General features: G+C 41.9%; 1 protein-coding gene across 1 annotated transcript; it reads left to right on the top strand.

Moving 5' to 3' along the window:
* Positions 1–564: 564 nt before the first annotated feature.
* On the top strand, positions 565–15,495 carry pnkp (polynucleotide kinase 3'-phosphatase). The gene is made up of 17 exons (XM_085794906.1): positions 565–706; positions 2,264–2,310; positions 3,491–3,799; positions 5,389–5,661; positions 6,478–6,557; positions 6,680–6,737; positions 6,843–6,950; positions 7,945–8,016; positions 8,148–8,196; positions 11,108–11,178; positions 11,277–11,369; positions 11,456–11,552; positions 11,649–11,710; positions 11,875–11,984; positions 12,703–12,790; positions 14,967–15,034; positions 15,158–15,495. The coding sequence occupies exons 1-17, from the start codon at positions 586–588 to the stop codon at positions 15,276–15,278; spliced, it is 1,827 nt and encodes a 608-aa protein (XP_085651032.1). The 5' UTR covers positions 565–585; the 3' UTR covers positions 15,279–15,495.
* The last annotated feature ends 475 nt before the right edge of the window (positions 15,496–15,970 follow it).

Below are 15,970 nucleotides of genomic sequence, written 5' to 3'. Positions count from 1 at the left end.
TCCATCAGTTTTTCATGAAGATAGATTGTGTGAAGATAGATTGTGTGAATACTGTATGTTACAGTAAGCTATGTGTGTGAGAATTTTTTTTCCTGGCACCTATCTATCTATCTATCTATCTATCTATCTATCTATCTATCTATCTATCTATCTATCTATCTATCTATCTATCTAGGGCTTTTATTCTGAAATGCTAGATAGATGTTGTATTTATTTTTGGGAGCTTCTCACAGGATTTTGACAGAGGTCTATCTTGTTATTTTGAAACAAAAAATATTTAGAAAACAAACAAACCCAGAATGAAGAAATTATCTGGAGAAAAAAAAACAGAAAGTACATTACTCGAAAAAGAAGGAGAAAAAGAAGAAGCTTTTTTTCTATCAAAAATACTTCCGTAAAAAAAAAAAGTCAAGTCGGAACCTTTAAGCAGGAAATGTTTCTACACGAGCCCATTTCCCCACAGGACCGCGGGTACAATGCAAAAATAAACTCCCTCCGGTTTCTTCGCATAGCTCAACAACAACAACAACACACCAACTCAGACTCGATAAAGTTGATTAGAAACTTTACATCATTGAAGCCGAGATGCGGTGCTCGCTGGTCGGAGCCTCCGGGGCCGCGGTGCCGCTGCCGGACGGACGGGCGGTGCTGCTGGGCCGCGGACCGGACACCGGAGTCACCGATAAGAAATGCTCCAGGCACCAGGGTGAGGAGGAGGAGATTACTGACTGGCACAGTTTGGACTATTATGGTCTGGTTTTGACCGGATCAAATGACAACATTAATGCGTTGATCAACAGAACTAATTTCGATTTTCACATTGTTTTGATTTTTCTCCTCATCTTTAATTGTTTGTTTTGACTCTTGGTCAGACTGAATAATCTAGATGTAACTGTAATCCTCCTGTTGTCCTCCTGGGTCAAGGAAGGAAGGAAGGAAAGAAAGAAAGAAAGAAAGAAAGAAGGAAAGATGGAGGAAGGGAACAGACTGGGTCAAGGAAGGAAGAAGAAGGGAGAGAGGAAAGAAAGAAAGAAAGAAAGATGGAGGAAGGGAACAGATTGGATCAGGGAAGGAAGAAGAACGAAGGGAAGAAGGAAGTGAAAAGGATGGTGGGAAGAAGGAAGGGGGAAAGGAAGGAAAGAAGGATGGGCAAAGGGAACAGATTGGGTCAAGGAAATAAGAAGAAGGAAGGATGGAGCAAGAAGGGAGGCTGGCCCTGGCCTGGTGGCCCAATGGGCTCTTTGCACTCTCCACTACTTCCTGAACTTAATGCTACTCCTTTATTTCCTGTCTTACATTATTGGTGTAAGACAGGAAATAAAGGAGCAGCATTAAAGCAGAAGTAAGCAGGATTTTTGTGTTAATATAAGTCTTAAATAGTTATATCTTCGATGGCAATCACTTACATAGAGTGTTTGGACCGAAACACGGGTCTGTCAGTCACTCTGCTCTGCTCTGAGGAGAAAACTTTTCTCGTATCCTACAAGTTTTATCCAATGAGGAGAGAGAACGACATAAAGGGGCGGTCCTCTCTGTGTGTGCAGCCAAGGGATGCCGTGAATGTGGTGACGTAGGGACGAGGACCAATAGATCCATGACGAGGGCGGGGGCTGCTAACTCCGTCGGCTGACAAGAAGTTATGGTGCGTTCAAGGCAACCCGTAACTCGTGTTTTTCCGACCTGTGAAGTCGTATCAGTTCGATCTGGTACGAGTTCATGGGTCGGAAAAACACGAGTGGCCGTTATAGTGACTTTCACAGGTAAAACAGGTCGGAAAACACGAGTTACGGGTTGCGTGGAACGCTAAAAAGTCGTAAGTTGTGACTTGAAGCTGTAATTTACGGTTTCAAAAGCCTGCCTGGAACGCAGCATTAGCCAAAACGACCGGATTGCTTACTTCTGCTTTAAGTTCAGGAAGTAGTGGAGTTGTGCATAGAGCCCATTGTTGCCCTCATGGGGGCCAAAACGTGTGCTAAAATGCCCTCTTCAGTGGTGAGGATGCGCTATATGTGCCGTTTTTTTTTCCTTTTCGCCCCTGCCCTTCAAAAAGTCTGTGCACACCACTGCAGAGAGGTATATGTTAAAACCCTTACTGATATAAATGGAGCAATATGATTGGGGGGGAAAAATTCAAGACGGTTATTTTCCAGTTTAATTCAATTATATTCTTGTCACATATTAGTTGTTTAACAGTGAATAATTATGCTCGACTCTTTTTCAAAAGGAGAATGCATCAACATGTGTGTTTTTGTTTTCCCACCAGTGAAGGCGGTGGCGTGCTACGCAGACCAGGAGGTGGTTTTTACTCAGGTATGAAAACAAACAGTGTCACAGAGAGTTAATGTTTAAAACAAAAAAAATCATAAAAATCAGTTACTGTAAATCATTTGTCAGTAAATCTGTAAACCTCAAGTCAGCACTTCTCCCACCCAGTCGCCATAAAACCAATGAGCCAACGGTATAAAAACTCTGGTACAGGGTTCATAGTCACAGGGCAGAGCAAATAAACGTCATTTAAAAAGATAGCGTTACAGAGAGAGACATTTTTTTGTTGTGATCACTATCTCACATGTGTTCTCTATCAATACCAGGTGTTATTTTGTAAAAATGTGAAATGAGGTCGTCGGTGTAATTTAACTTTGAAGAGAAGCTGCACTTTGTTAATTTTGTCCCTTACAGAGGGGAGGGTCAAAGGTAACACGACAAAATAAACTGGCATTGTTCATATTTTTCTTGTTTTTATTAAAAATGTCTGACAATGCTCTTGTTAATATGTGATTATAAACAGATTGTGATCTTTATCTTATTTAAAAATACATTCAATTTAATTTTTAGAATGAACGATCAATGATGCTCATTAGGGGTGGGAGAAAAAATCGATTCACATAAGTATCGCAATTTTATTTTTGACTATTTTTAAATCGATTTTTTTTTTAGTTTTTATTTTTTATTTTTTATATTGTGCAATGTGCATTTGTTTGCCTTTTTTACATACAGAGTCTAGTTTTTGAAAAGAGTTTGAAAATGTTCATTTACAGGCTCCTACAGTATTTGTGTGCAGATAAATGTTAAAATGTAGCAGTTTATCTCAGTCTGTATCTCATTTTGTCAGAACGGTTTCAGAAGCCTGTTTTTTCTATACTCTTTTATTTTTGCCTCTTTTATGCAGTCCAGGCTTTTGCAAAGAGAGTAAACATTGCTGCTGAATAAATCTTAAAAACTGACTGACTGAAATATGGTTCCTGGAATAGTCTGTAGACAATCATAATCATTCAACTGTTTCACTGGTTTTAAAAATGCAGACTAGAAATCTAGAAAATCGGCAGTATCGTAGAATCGCAACTTAAATCGAATCAGCATCCAAAAAATCATAGAAGAATCGAATCGGGAGAAAAGCGTATCGTCCCAGCCCTAATGCTCATTTGGATTTCTTTTTTAACGTTTTTAGCTCACGTCCTGTTTTGTTTTCTGTTTTTTTCCCCCTCCACAGCTCGGTCCCAACCCCAGTTCCCTGGACGGAGAGACGCTGGGCCGGGGTCAGTCTGGTAAACTCACTCACGGAGGAACTCTCTACCTGGTGAACCACAGCCATCCGTTCAAGCTGCACTTCTCACTCAGCTCCAACGGCACGCCGTCCAGCAGCAGCAGCAGCAGCAGCAGCAGCAGCAGCGCACAGAGAGGACCGAAGGCCCCCGGCAAGACGAAAGGAGGAGGGAGGAACGGAAAGGAGAAAGAGGAACAGCCGAGTCCGACGCCTAAACGCAGCATAAAGGATTTCTTCTCCACTTCCCCCGTGAAGGTAACGCATGTTGTTGTGCAGCTGTTGTGGTTATAGTCTACTTGCCAACAAAGAGTACCTGGAAATGTTGAGTACCCCAAAGTTTTATGTTAGAAATATATAGTATGGGTCCCCAGTATTCAGAAACTGCCGGATGCTAACTTGTATATAGTGAACAATTAGCATAATTGACATAATTAGCATACATTAGCATAATTGTTATGGGCAATATTTCAACAACTGCTTGGCTGATCTGGGCAATATTAGTGTGGTTTTAGGGGTTATTGATGATGCTGAATCCATTTCTGACATTTTCAAAATTCAAAATGGCTGTCTAAACCGGAAGAGACCAGATTTTGAAATCCATCAAAATCGGCCCACTGGCGGTTAATATCTGGTCACTTCCGGTTTAGACAGCCATTTTGAATTTTGAAAATGTCAGAAACGGGCTGTGTTCGAAATCGCCCCCTATCACGGATGTAGTGCACTATATAGTGTGTTTGCCATTTTGTACTGTTGTTCGAATTCTCCGCGATTAATTTCATCCACTATGTAGTGGATGACAAAACACCCACAATGCACCGCGAAATTGAGTGAACAAGCGATGTACACTACTTTCTACTCCCGTATCCCACAATGTCAGTGTTTTTGGTCGTGTTTTGCCAGAGAAGAAGAGGAAGCTAATTAGCATGTTAGCTATGATTTATTTAGGCAATTTACCAAAAAAAACTCCTCAGACGTATTTGCCTTCGCTCCGTTTGCCTCGCCTGAGGAGCAGGAGTTGGGCAGCAGCATCCGAACATTAACAGGCAGCATTAAATCAATCTAATAAAGAAACTGTAGTAGAATATAGTAAATACGATCTGACGAGCTAAGCTAATAGCCACAGAGCCGTTAACGGCTCACGGTCGGGACACACAACAGTAGTTTACCAAACCAAACTTCCGATATTTCAACAGTTTATTGTCCGAGTAACACAACCACACAGAATCACATCCTAAAATGTTCCCGCAAGGGTCTGGTTTTTATTATTTTATTTTTATGTGTCCGGTTTGTTTCATACATCCATGGTTTGTTTACATGATTCTCGGCGCGTCTGCTTCCGTCACAGCAACACCTGGCGCATCAGCTGACGCAACCACGTCCAGAAAATTACCGTGTAGTGTCCGAATTCTCCTCCCGTCATTCCCTACATCGTGTACATGATGTAGTGCACTATATCATATACATGTAGTGGATAGGGAGTGAGTGAGTGAGTGGATGATTTCGAACACAGCCATGGATTCAGCATCATCAATAACCCCTAAAACCACTCCAATATTGCCGAGATCAGCCAAGTCAATTTTGTTGAAATATTGCCCATAATAGGCAATTATGCTAATTTATGCTAATTATGTCCGTTATGCTAATTGCCCAATATATATAAGTTAGCATCCGGCTGTTTCTGAATACTGGGACCCATACTATATATTTCTAACATAAAACTTTGGGGTACTCAACATTTCCGGGTTCACAATGGGGCCCTATGGTCTGGCAAGTAGACTATTATTGAGAGGAAATCGACTGAAGTGAGACAAGAGAGAAAATGTTGTTGTTCATGTCTTCTAAAGTCGTCTAAGAGGCGGCTGAGCCCAGAGAGGGGAAACACTGAGGTGAAGCGCCAGAGGATGGAGGAGGAGGATGAAGAGGAGGAGGAGAGACTGGCAGAGGAGAAGCTGAAGCAGCTGCAGGAGCTGGCGGAGAAGTCAGAGAGGAGCGGCAGCACCCGGCCTTCATCATCATCCTCATCGTCCTCGTCATCGAAGCCCTGTGCAACGAGCAGCTGGCAGCAGATCGGAAACCTGATGCTTTACACCGCGGCTGGAGTCAGAGGGAGCGACAAGGTGGGGACGAGCTACGGAAGAGTTTTACTTTCTGACACTGTTTATATAATTTTTTTTACATTTAGAATAAAAGCTGTAGTTGTTGGGTTTTTTAAATTCTCACTTTTTAATTGTGATTTGCTACTTTTCACAAAAAAAGTCATCATATTATGAGAAAAAAGTCATAATTTTACAAGAATTAAGTGACAATTTTATGAGAAAAAAGCAACGATTTCCTCCAAGTCCGCCTGGTTCTTTCTGCAGCATAGATGCAGTTTTTTTTGCATATTCTTATCAAAGTCCTGATACTGACGACAATGTGGTGCTGATGAGCCAAAATATGTATCTCCTTGTTTGTGAAACTATACTGACTAAAATATACTATACTATACTATACAACTTCATGAAATGCTCCACTGCTCTCATTTTAACAACTTTCCTCCTCTAAAACAACCGGTTAAAATATTATGACTTTATTCTCGTAAAAATATGACTTTATTCTCAAAGTCTGTGAAATTTTTCTTTCTCAATGTGGCCCTAATACTCTGTCGTACAATCTCACATCACTGAATATCTTTGATTTGAACAAAACAAGACTGTAAAATGCAAAATACATGAGCTCTTAGACTTTTTTTTCCCTATTTCTGACATTTTATACCCTTAGAATAATGCTGCTTAACCACAGAGATGTGTCATTTTTTGCTCTTGCTATTTTTTCTCAGTAGACACAGTGATGTGTTTTTTTTTACTTTGTAGAAGTTTCACTTCCAGGTTTATAAAGCAGATGAGCTCGTGCAGCTTTGTGTGAATATTTCTTCGTCTCTGCTCCGCCTGCAGGTCGCTGGCTTTGACATAGACGGCTGCATCATCACCACCAAGTCTGGGAAAGTGTTTCCCACGGCTCCAGATGACTGGAGGTGTGTCCCAATCCCGAATATGATCATAACTGGGTTATTCAAGTCCATGTAAACTGATGCACTGATAGATAAAATGTCACATCTGCATGAGTTATTTTAATGATCACATGTTTGATTCCCAGGATTCTGTACCCAGAGATTCAGCCCAGATTAGCAACTTTACTCAAAAAGGGATACAAGGTGAGCTAATAACATTTATTTTCTCATTTTATCCTGAGATGTGATGAACATTTATGTCCGATAGTCGTGTTTGAACCCAATCTAGTCTCGCTCTTTTTCCTGTAGGTGGTGTTCTTCACCAACCAGATGGGCATCGCTAGAGGCAAACTGAGGCCAGAAGTCTTCAAGTCTAAAGTGGAGGACATCCTCGCCACGCTGAAGCTCCCTGTGCAGGTTCGCTTTGTTGGCGTTGATTGACTCTTTAAAGGAGAATTCCGGTCATTTTTGACCCCTAAATCGTTGTCCTGATGGTCACCCACTGTTGGGGGGAGCAAAAAACACGACTAAAATTGATGCAGGTAAACCGGAGTTACACCATGGCTAGATGGCACTAGGGATAGCAACAACGCTTAAGTATGAGGGCAATTTTTTCAAACACTCAAAAAACAATCAGATATCTATGGTACATGACTGGAATCCTTATGACACACCACTGAACTCATAAACTGTACAGTTTAAACAGTATAAACTTTGTGTTTTTGCATGTAGTCACTCACCTCAGACAGCCGAACTCTGTAACGTCCTGGAAAGACATTACTACCCGATCGCAGAGCGCCTGATCTCCCCGCCACAGAAACAAACACTTTTTCCTTGTTGTGATGATTTATTTACAAAAATAAACGGTTGAGCAGTGCAGTGGTAATGTCCAAAATATCTCTGACCGTTTATTTTTGTAAAGAAATCATCACAACAAAGAAAAAGTGTTTGTTTCTGTGGAGGGGAGAGCAGGCGCTCTGTGATCGGATAGTAATGTCTTTCCAGGATGTTTTAGAGTTAGGCTATCTGAGGTGAGTGACTACATGCAAAAACACAAAGTTTATACTGTTTATACTGTACACTATATGAGTTCTGTGGTGTCTCGTAAGGATTCCAGTCATGTACCATAGATATTTGATTGTTTTTTGTTTTTTTTGTTGAGGTTGAAAAAATTGCCCCCATCTGTTAGCGTTGTGGCTATCGCTAGCGCCGTCTAGCCATGGTGTAACTCCAGTTTGCCTGCATCAATTTTAGTCGCGTTTTTTGCTCCCCCCGACACTGGGTGACCATCAGGACAACGATTTAGGGGTCAAAAATGACCAGAATTCTCCTTTAAGCGTTTGTCAGCAGATGTTGTACATAGAGCAGATGTTTGGATGCTCCTGAGCCTCTGTCTGTGTCTGTGCCTCAGGTGTTTGTGGCGTCCGGTCCCGGGATCTACAGGAAACCGGTGATGGGAATGTGGAATCACCTGAGTGAGAAGGTAACTGATGTGGATGCAGCTGCATGTTATCTGTTATCTATTTGTTTATTGGGATCCCCACTCTGAACAGACACTTTTTCTTCCCCCATTGTATTCAAAGTGTTTTTCTGTCTGTGTGTTTCCCCCCTCAGGCTAACGATGGTGTCACTGTGGACAAGAAAAACAGTTTTTATGTAGGAGGTGAGTGAACTTGATTAAAAAAACAGCTCATTATTTCCTATGGATTGACTGATATGCTTTTTTTCAGGGCTGATACAGATTCTGATTATTAGCAATCAAGGAAACCGTTAACCGATATTTAGAACTGACGTGCATTTGCATTAAAAATGAAAATTTCGGTGTCAAGATTTAGAATAACTAACCTGGGATTAGACTTTTTTGTACATTGTGAAAATCAGTGAGATAAAGACTTTACAGAGGAACGATGCAGGATTTTTACCTGTTGCACCGTAACACAAACTCCCTCTGTGACCTGTAATCTCTTGTTTTATGACAGAAAAGTCAACACAAATATAGTCGTATAACATCGTGTATGATAAATAACGTTATCCACAGCTCCATGGAATGCTTAACAAATGCAAAACAGAGGAAAAGCGACCCAATTTGCATAGTTCCCCAGAAATGATGTTGTTCTGTGGGCGGGACATCGTTACACAGCCAAAGAGTGGTGACTTAAGGCAGAGAGACGCTGTATCAGAGCCAAAGGAGCGCGTTTCGGAATAAATTAATTTTATCGGTTATCAGTGAAAAAAAACAAAAACAAGAACGGCCGATACAGATTATCGTTAAAACGGCGAATATTGGCCATGCAGATAATTGGTCGATCCCTATTACCTACAGGTGGTTTCCTCACCTAGATGCACACCGAAACAGAACCAGATCTTAAAGGGGACCTATTATGCTCCTTTTTGCACCAACTAAAATAGTTCCTGGGTGTCTTAAAGACATGTCTGTGACGTGCTTCGGTCAAAATACCCCAAAGATCAAACATCACAGCATTCTCAAAAACAGGGCTCTGCAAAACGGTCTGTTTCAGTGGCCCCTCCCTTTAAATGCAAATGAACCACTCCCTCAGCATTACGTTACCATGACGATGTCTACTACTAGTACCTATACTGATTTGGCCAAAATGTAGTATGCAAACAAAAGCTAAATCTGCAGTAGGCAAAGTGCCAGATCTCCAGTATGTATCTGACCAGTCTACATTGTGTAATGAAATGTGCCCATGACCTAGTCTCACCCTAACCAAAGATGGTATGGAGTAGTCTTTGCCATGTAGGCTACTGTAACTATGTAACATGTAATATAAAAATGCAAAAATAATTATATAAAATAAATTAAAAATATATGCAGACTGGTCAGTTCATTGTAAAACAGTTATTTATTGATGTAAATGTGGTGATTTGTGCACATAGACTACAGAGCTCCGCAGCACTGCTCCTCCTCTCCTCCTCCTTCTCACAGCTTCACTTTTCATTCAAACTGATTCAACTGCCACAAGATTTCATCAATGAGACCAACATTCTGCTAAATAGACTAACCACACGGCGGTAAACGTCTAAAAAACCTGCGGGTATGTTTATTAGCGATGGTTTTCTCTACCGCGATGAGCACGGACGCCTGCCCGGCCAAGGAGGCCTGCAGACGGGCTCTGCCTGTGTGAGGAGCCGCTGCAGCTCCGGAGCTCCGGTGCTCCGGCGGTCCAGCGTTACGTCGGTCCGGCGAACAACGTCACCCCGGCGGTACGTCGCTCCTCACACAGGTACAGCTTCACTTACATGAAACGTCGGCGTAAACTTCTAAATAAAACTTAGTAAAGTGACGCTACAGCGCTAAAACATGCAGGGAAGAAGCAGGAAGGAGTCCGCTCCGCTCTCCGCTGTGACACCAGCAACAACAGAGCAGCATGGGAGGAGGCGGGGCCGGCTGGAGCAGAGACCTCGGCATGACCATGTAGGGGAGTCCGGCACGCATCGACGTAGACGCGAGCTCATGTCAAAAAAAACTCAGCGCAACCGAGTGTAACAGGTGTGCAGAGAAATCCCAATTATCTAGCAGGGTTTACCTCCAAATGCATTAACCTCAGGATATGACACTTCCACGGCCTCTAGAACCATTATCCAACATTTTAAACACATATAAAAGTCTGAAAAGCTGGAAAAGCATAATAGGTCCCCTTTAATCCTGATCAGTCTCCGACTTCGTGAAATCTCCTCAGTGTTAGGCCTTTAAAGGGATAGTTCACCCAAAATTCAAATTTCACTCATTATCTACTCACCCTCATGTCGACTAAGGGCTGGGAGAAGTTTCAGAGTTATCCGTGGCTTCTCTGAGTCAGGGGGGTCTCAGCGTAGCACTGCATGTCCATATGACGGTTGCGAGCGGAGCTCACATTTCTTGGTCCAAAAAGACACACCAAAAAAACATCCAAATACTGTACCTCCATAGTGCTCGTCTATAATGTCCCTCTTGTATTGAAGCCCCAACATGAGAAATTGTTCCGAAAAAAATTAAATAAGTCTATGTTTTAAGCTTGTTTGTAGCGGAAGCTGACAGTGTTGCTCTTATTGGTCTGTCCAAATCTCGCGCGATTTGCACTGACGCCGACGCAAATTGCGCTAGACTCCGAGAAGGCACGGATAACTCTGAAACTTCTCCCAGCCCTTAGTCGACTAGAGGGTGAGTAGATAATGAGTGAAATTTGAATTTTGGGTGAACTATCCCTTTAACTGTAAACCCCTAAACCCTTTTTCTGTTGCTTGCCATCAGTGTTTTTCAACCTTGGGATCGGGACCGAAATATTTAGTAATTGATAAAAAAAAAAAAAATTTAAACTGTTTTTTTTTTTTTTAACTACTTATTATTCTTTTTAAAATTATGATTAAAAACAACACAGACAATGTTAAACAACTGTATTCTATACTTTCACTTTCTCAAATATAAATCGAGTTCAAATAAAATGCAGCGTCTAAAATCTGAGCCGGCGCATCTTGATTGACGGGGGTCGCCAGACATTTGTGGTGTCAAAATGGGGTCACGAGCCAAAAAAAGGTTGGGAACCGCTGAATTATATCATGACTTCTGTGCTCAGACGCTGCAGGACGACCAGAGAACTGGGCTCCAGGGAAGAAGAAGAAGGATTTCTCCTGCAGTGACCGACTGGTACATAAGACTGATTATTTTTAAGTTTTGAGTATCTGAAGTTTAAGTCTTTAAACCTAAACAGTGTGTGCACCACTTTCTGTTTTTGTTTTTTCTAGTTTGCTCTGAACATTGGGCTGCAGTTTCACACACCCGAGGAGTACTTCCTGGGCTGGAAGAGCGCCCCCTACAGTCTGCCTGACTTTGACCCTGTGAGTGTGAGATTGCATAATAATTTGTTTGATGAGTTTTGTATCTTTCTAAATGTTTTTTTAATTCTCTAAATCTGTATTACTAGAGGAAGATCGACTCCACTGCCCGGCTGTACGACCCGCCATCGGCCTCCCTCACGTCCAGTCAGACAGAAGTCATAGTTGCCGTGGGTTTCCCTGCATGTAAGTGATAGTGAAGTGGACGATGTATTTATCACCTTTTTGTTTTTCTGCTGAATGCCCTACTGAGATTTTTCACTTGTTCCTTTTTCTTCCCAGCGGGTAAATCCACTTTCTTCCAAACGCACATCGTCCCAAAAGGCTACGCGTACGTCAACAGGGTGAGTGGACGCCTCTTGCTACGAGCTAGTGCTTTTATATTTGACGCATACGTTTGTAATTATGTGTTGCTGTGAACATAAAGACCAAGATGCTGATGAAGATTAATCATTATTAGTGTTTTTTTTTTACATGTACTTAATTCGTCCTTTTATTCCCGTGTCAGGACACAATCGGCTCGTGGCAGAAATGTGTGTCGGTATGTGAGCGTGCGTTGCAGGAGGGCCGCAGCGTCGCTGTTGACAACACCAGCCCGGACCTTGAGTCTCGTAAACGGTGAAGCACGGCTGCATCATTATTTAGATACTAGAGCTGTCAAATTATATGTGATAGCAACACATTAATGCATTATAAGTAATTTTAACACCTTTTTTGACACGCAATTAACGGTAACACTTTACTTGAATATGGGTTCATAAAACTGACATAACACTGTCATAACCATGACATAACACCTGTCATAAACATCAATGAATACTTATGACAGCTGTCGTTAAGTGTCATTCTGTAAGTTATGTCACTTTTGATGCAAAGTTGACATTGTTTGAGATGTACTTTATATGAGAACTTGACATAATTAAAAAATTTTGGCAGTTAGGTCTGCTATGACAGGTTATTTTGTCTTTATGTCAAATTCTCATAACAAGTACATCTCAAACAATGTCAACTTTGCATCAAAAGTGACATAACTTACCGAATGACACTTAACGACAGGTGTCATGTTATGGTTATGACAGTATTATGTCCATCTTATGAACCCGTATTCAAGTAAAGTGTTACCCAATTAACATACATTGTGTTTTATTGGCCTGTTATTGGTAGATACGTACATGTCTCAACCAATATAATATCCTTTACCCTGGTTCAACCACAGTATATTGAGACATTGTACATTCAGTACTACAGGCCTGCTGTAGGTAGACTGTAATAATCTGTGTGTAATGTGTTTTTTTCTCTAACTAAACACACTAATTAACTATAATGAATCTCCCAGATACGTGGATGTGGCCAAAGCAGCAGGAGTGCCCTGTCGCTGTTTCCACTTCTCAGCGTCTCTGGAACAAGCCAAACACAACAACAGGGTATGACTCACCACCTCTCCGCTCGCTTTCGTTGTGTCTTTCGCTGGTGCTGAAGTTTGTGTGTTTTATTTCCTTAAAGCAGAACTATGCAGGATTTGGGCTGTAATTATTGTGGCTCAGAGTCACTGTGATGGTTGAGTGACCTTATGAAGTGAATGGGGTCTAGGCCAATGCGCTCACCCCCCCCCCACTGGCTGAAAACCGCACTTGCAAGATCAGTCGTCCGTCTCGGTGTTACAAATCTCGTCAATGGATAGAAGTATCGCGAGAAACTGCCTTACGGCAGTACGAGATAAGAACGCAGATGGCGTCATGCATGTCACGAATCGTGATTGGTTTGAGTTCGGAAAGTCGGAGGAAACCATGGAAACATGAAATGTTTACTGATGAAGTTCAGCTTGTGGCTAACGGGGAGCTAATGCTAACACAGATACACACACCATGGGTCTTTTATAAGATAATGTAATACATCATGACACACACACACACACACCTTCGCGTTTTGGAACCTTTATTCCTGTGTGTGTGTGTCTGTGTCTTTGTGCCTGTGTGTGGCTGTACAGGGTTGCCAACTTTTGGTCCTGGGCTGGAGTGAGATTCTGTTGGCGGGGGGGGGGGGGTGTTTGTCTATAATAATAATAATAATAGTTATGTTTATTGTAGTTTTTCTCTCTCACTCACACACTCTCTCTCACACACACACACACACACACACACACACATTATACCTGCAAACTGAGTAGGCTAGAGGTGTAATAGGTGACAAAATACGTATATCCCTCTAGGGGGGTCTGGGGGCACCCCCCAGGAAAAAATTGTGATTTTAACATGTATTTGAAGCATTCTGGTGTACTCTGAGAAGAAAATAAAGGGAAAACACAACATTTGCTTCAGATAACAGGGAAAAAAAGCAGATCTGTGGTTCCTATCATTGTATGGCTGGAGTGTATGAAACTGGTCTAGTGGGGAGCTCTGGCTTTTGGCCTGGACCAGCCTATTGACCCTATTAATATATGAACGGACAGAACAGACATGTCCTGTGATTTTCAGTCTTCTACTACAGCCTGATGATACAAGTCAGGTCCTGAAATGTGTGTTTCTCTTCTGTAATAAACATTCTACATACCCATTCGGAGTTTGCAGGTATGGCCCACGTGCATGCATGCGCAGTTGCGCACACACGTACACACAGACGTACACACACACACACACACACACACGTACACACACACGTACACACCTGTTGCTGCGCTGTCTCTCTCTCCTCTGCTCTCTGGACTGAGCTGCCTGGCTGTACTTTTGTGCTACCCAGTCTGCATCTTGATTTTATAGTTTTCAGCGGACTGGCCCAACCAGCCCGACCGCAGGCGTCAGTTCCAGCCGCGTTCAGTCTGAAAACATAACTCGGTCAGGTCAGGTTGTGTCTCGGGCTTCGCTCTCTCCCTCTTTTTTTTTGGCCATCGGATTCGGACCAAGTCGGGTCCAGGCTTCAGCACCGTGCCGCTGTTGGTGGACAACTCCCCGTCCTACTGTGCTGTGATCACAGGCTTGAGCAGCCGTCCAATCGACACGCGGATAAGCATCGCGCACACCAATCAGAGAGCCTATTGATGAGTGCCAAGCTTGCTTTAATTTTTTTTTTTTTTTGCCAAATCGCTTGATTTTGGCGTGAGAATTGTTTGAGTGGCGTGAGAGCGTGAGACAGGACCTAAAAGCGTGTGACACACGCCAGATGCGTGAGAGTTGGCAACCCTGGGCTGTATTAGCGTTAGCTCCGTGTTAGCGTTAGCTCCGTGTTAGCATAACGTTAGCTTGGTGTTAGCGTTAGCTCGGTGTTAGCGTTAGCTCGGTGTTAGCAGGGCTTAGCAAACAGCAGTAAACACAAGCACGTGTAGGGGGGGTGGGGGAGGTGGCGGAGGCGAGTTTTTTTTTTTTTTTTTTACGACAGTGACATGTGCCTCCCAGAACTGTGGGGGAGCTCCGGAGAGGGAAAAAAAGAGAAACCAACGAAGGAGCAAGCTATTTCCGGCCGACTTGCATAGTTCTGCTTTAAACGTTATCTTCAGCCCATAGAGCACAGCCCATGTCAGCCCTGTGTCTCTCATACTGTCCTATCATAATAAAGGCATTAAAAGCGCCAAAAAATATGTTAAAAAAATGTTATTCCTGTTTGCAGTTCCGTGAAATGGCGCCATCAGACACCAAACACCTTAAGGTCAATGATATGATTTTCCACAGCTACAAGTAAGTTTTTTTTTTTTTTTTATCAGATTAAATCCTGGCTTTTACACAAACTGAACAATGTTGGACTTCATACTTAGTGTTGCTGTAACAGGATGCGTGTGTGTTTTTCCCTTCTCTGAACAGGAAACATTTCGTGGCTCCAGCTCTCTCCGAGGGATTTTCCGAGATCCTCCAGATCCACTTTGTCCCAAACTTCAAAGACAGCCAATCGGAGGTGCTGTTCAGACAGTTTTCTGAGGGCTGATTGGACCGCCGGCGTTCTACCACGCTGCACATATGTCAGTCCGCTACTGCTGCTACTGCTTCTTCTTGTCGGTTTATAAACTAAACTGTACCACTGATGGACACTAAGAGTGAAGAATATGACGTATCCACATGAATGCAAATACATTTCTGTTATGTTTGTGCTTCAGTGTCTGATCATTGATGCGTTTTACATGTTGGGTTTAGAGAAAATAAAATCGAAAACAAAACAAACAGACTTATCTTTTTATGTTCTGTAATGAACTTTCCTGCTTTTGAAAATGAATAATAAATACACATTTGATATTACAGATCTGTGATTGGTTGTGACAACCAAACGATTATTTTCATTATCGATTAATCTGTTGATTATTTATGCGATTAATCGATTAGTTGTTTGGTCAATAAAATGTTAAAATATGCAGAAAAATGTCAATCAGTGTTTCCCAAACCACAAGATGATGTCCTCAAATGTCTTGTTTTGTCCACAAACCAAAGAGATTCTCAGTTTATTGTCATAAAGTTACAAAGAAACCAGAAATATTCACATTTTTGAAGCTGAAATCAAGAGAATTTTGACTTTTTTTCTTTAAAAAAAACTACTCAAACCGATTATTTGATTATCAAAATAGTTGACGATTACTTTAATAATTGATTATTGTTCGATTAATTGATTAATTGTTGCAGCTCTAT

Source organism: Trachurus japonicus, chromosome 13, assembly GCF_045865225.1.
Source record: "Trachurus japonicus isolate A0001 chromosome 13, Traja_1.0".
In the NCBI taxonomy this organism is placed as follows: domain Eukaryota; kingdom Metazoa; phylum Chordata; class Actinopteri; order Carangiformes; family Carangidae; genus Trachurus; species Trachurus japonicus.
This window is presented reverse-complemented; position numbering and strand designations above follow the sequence as displayed.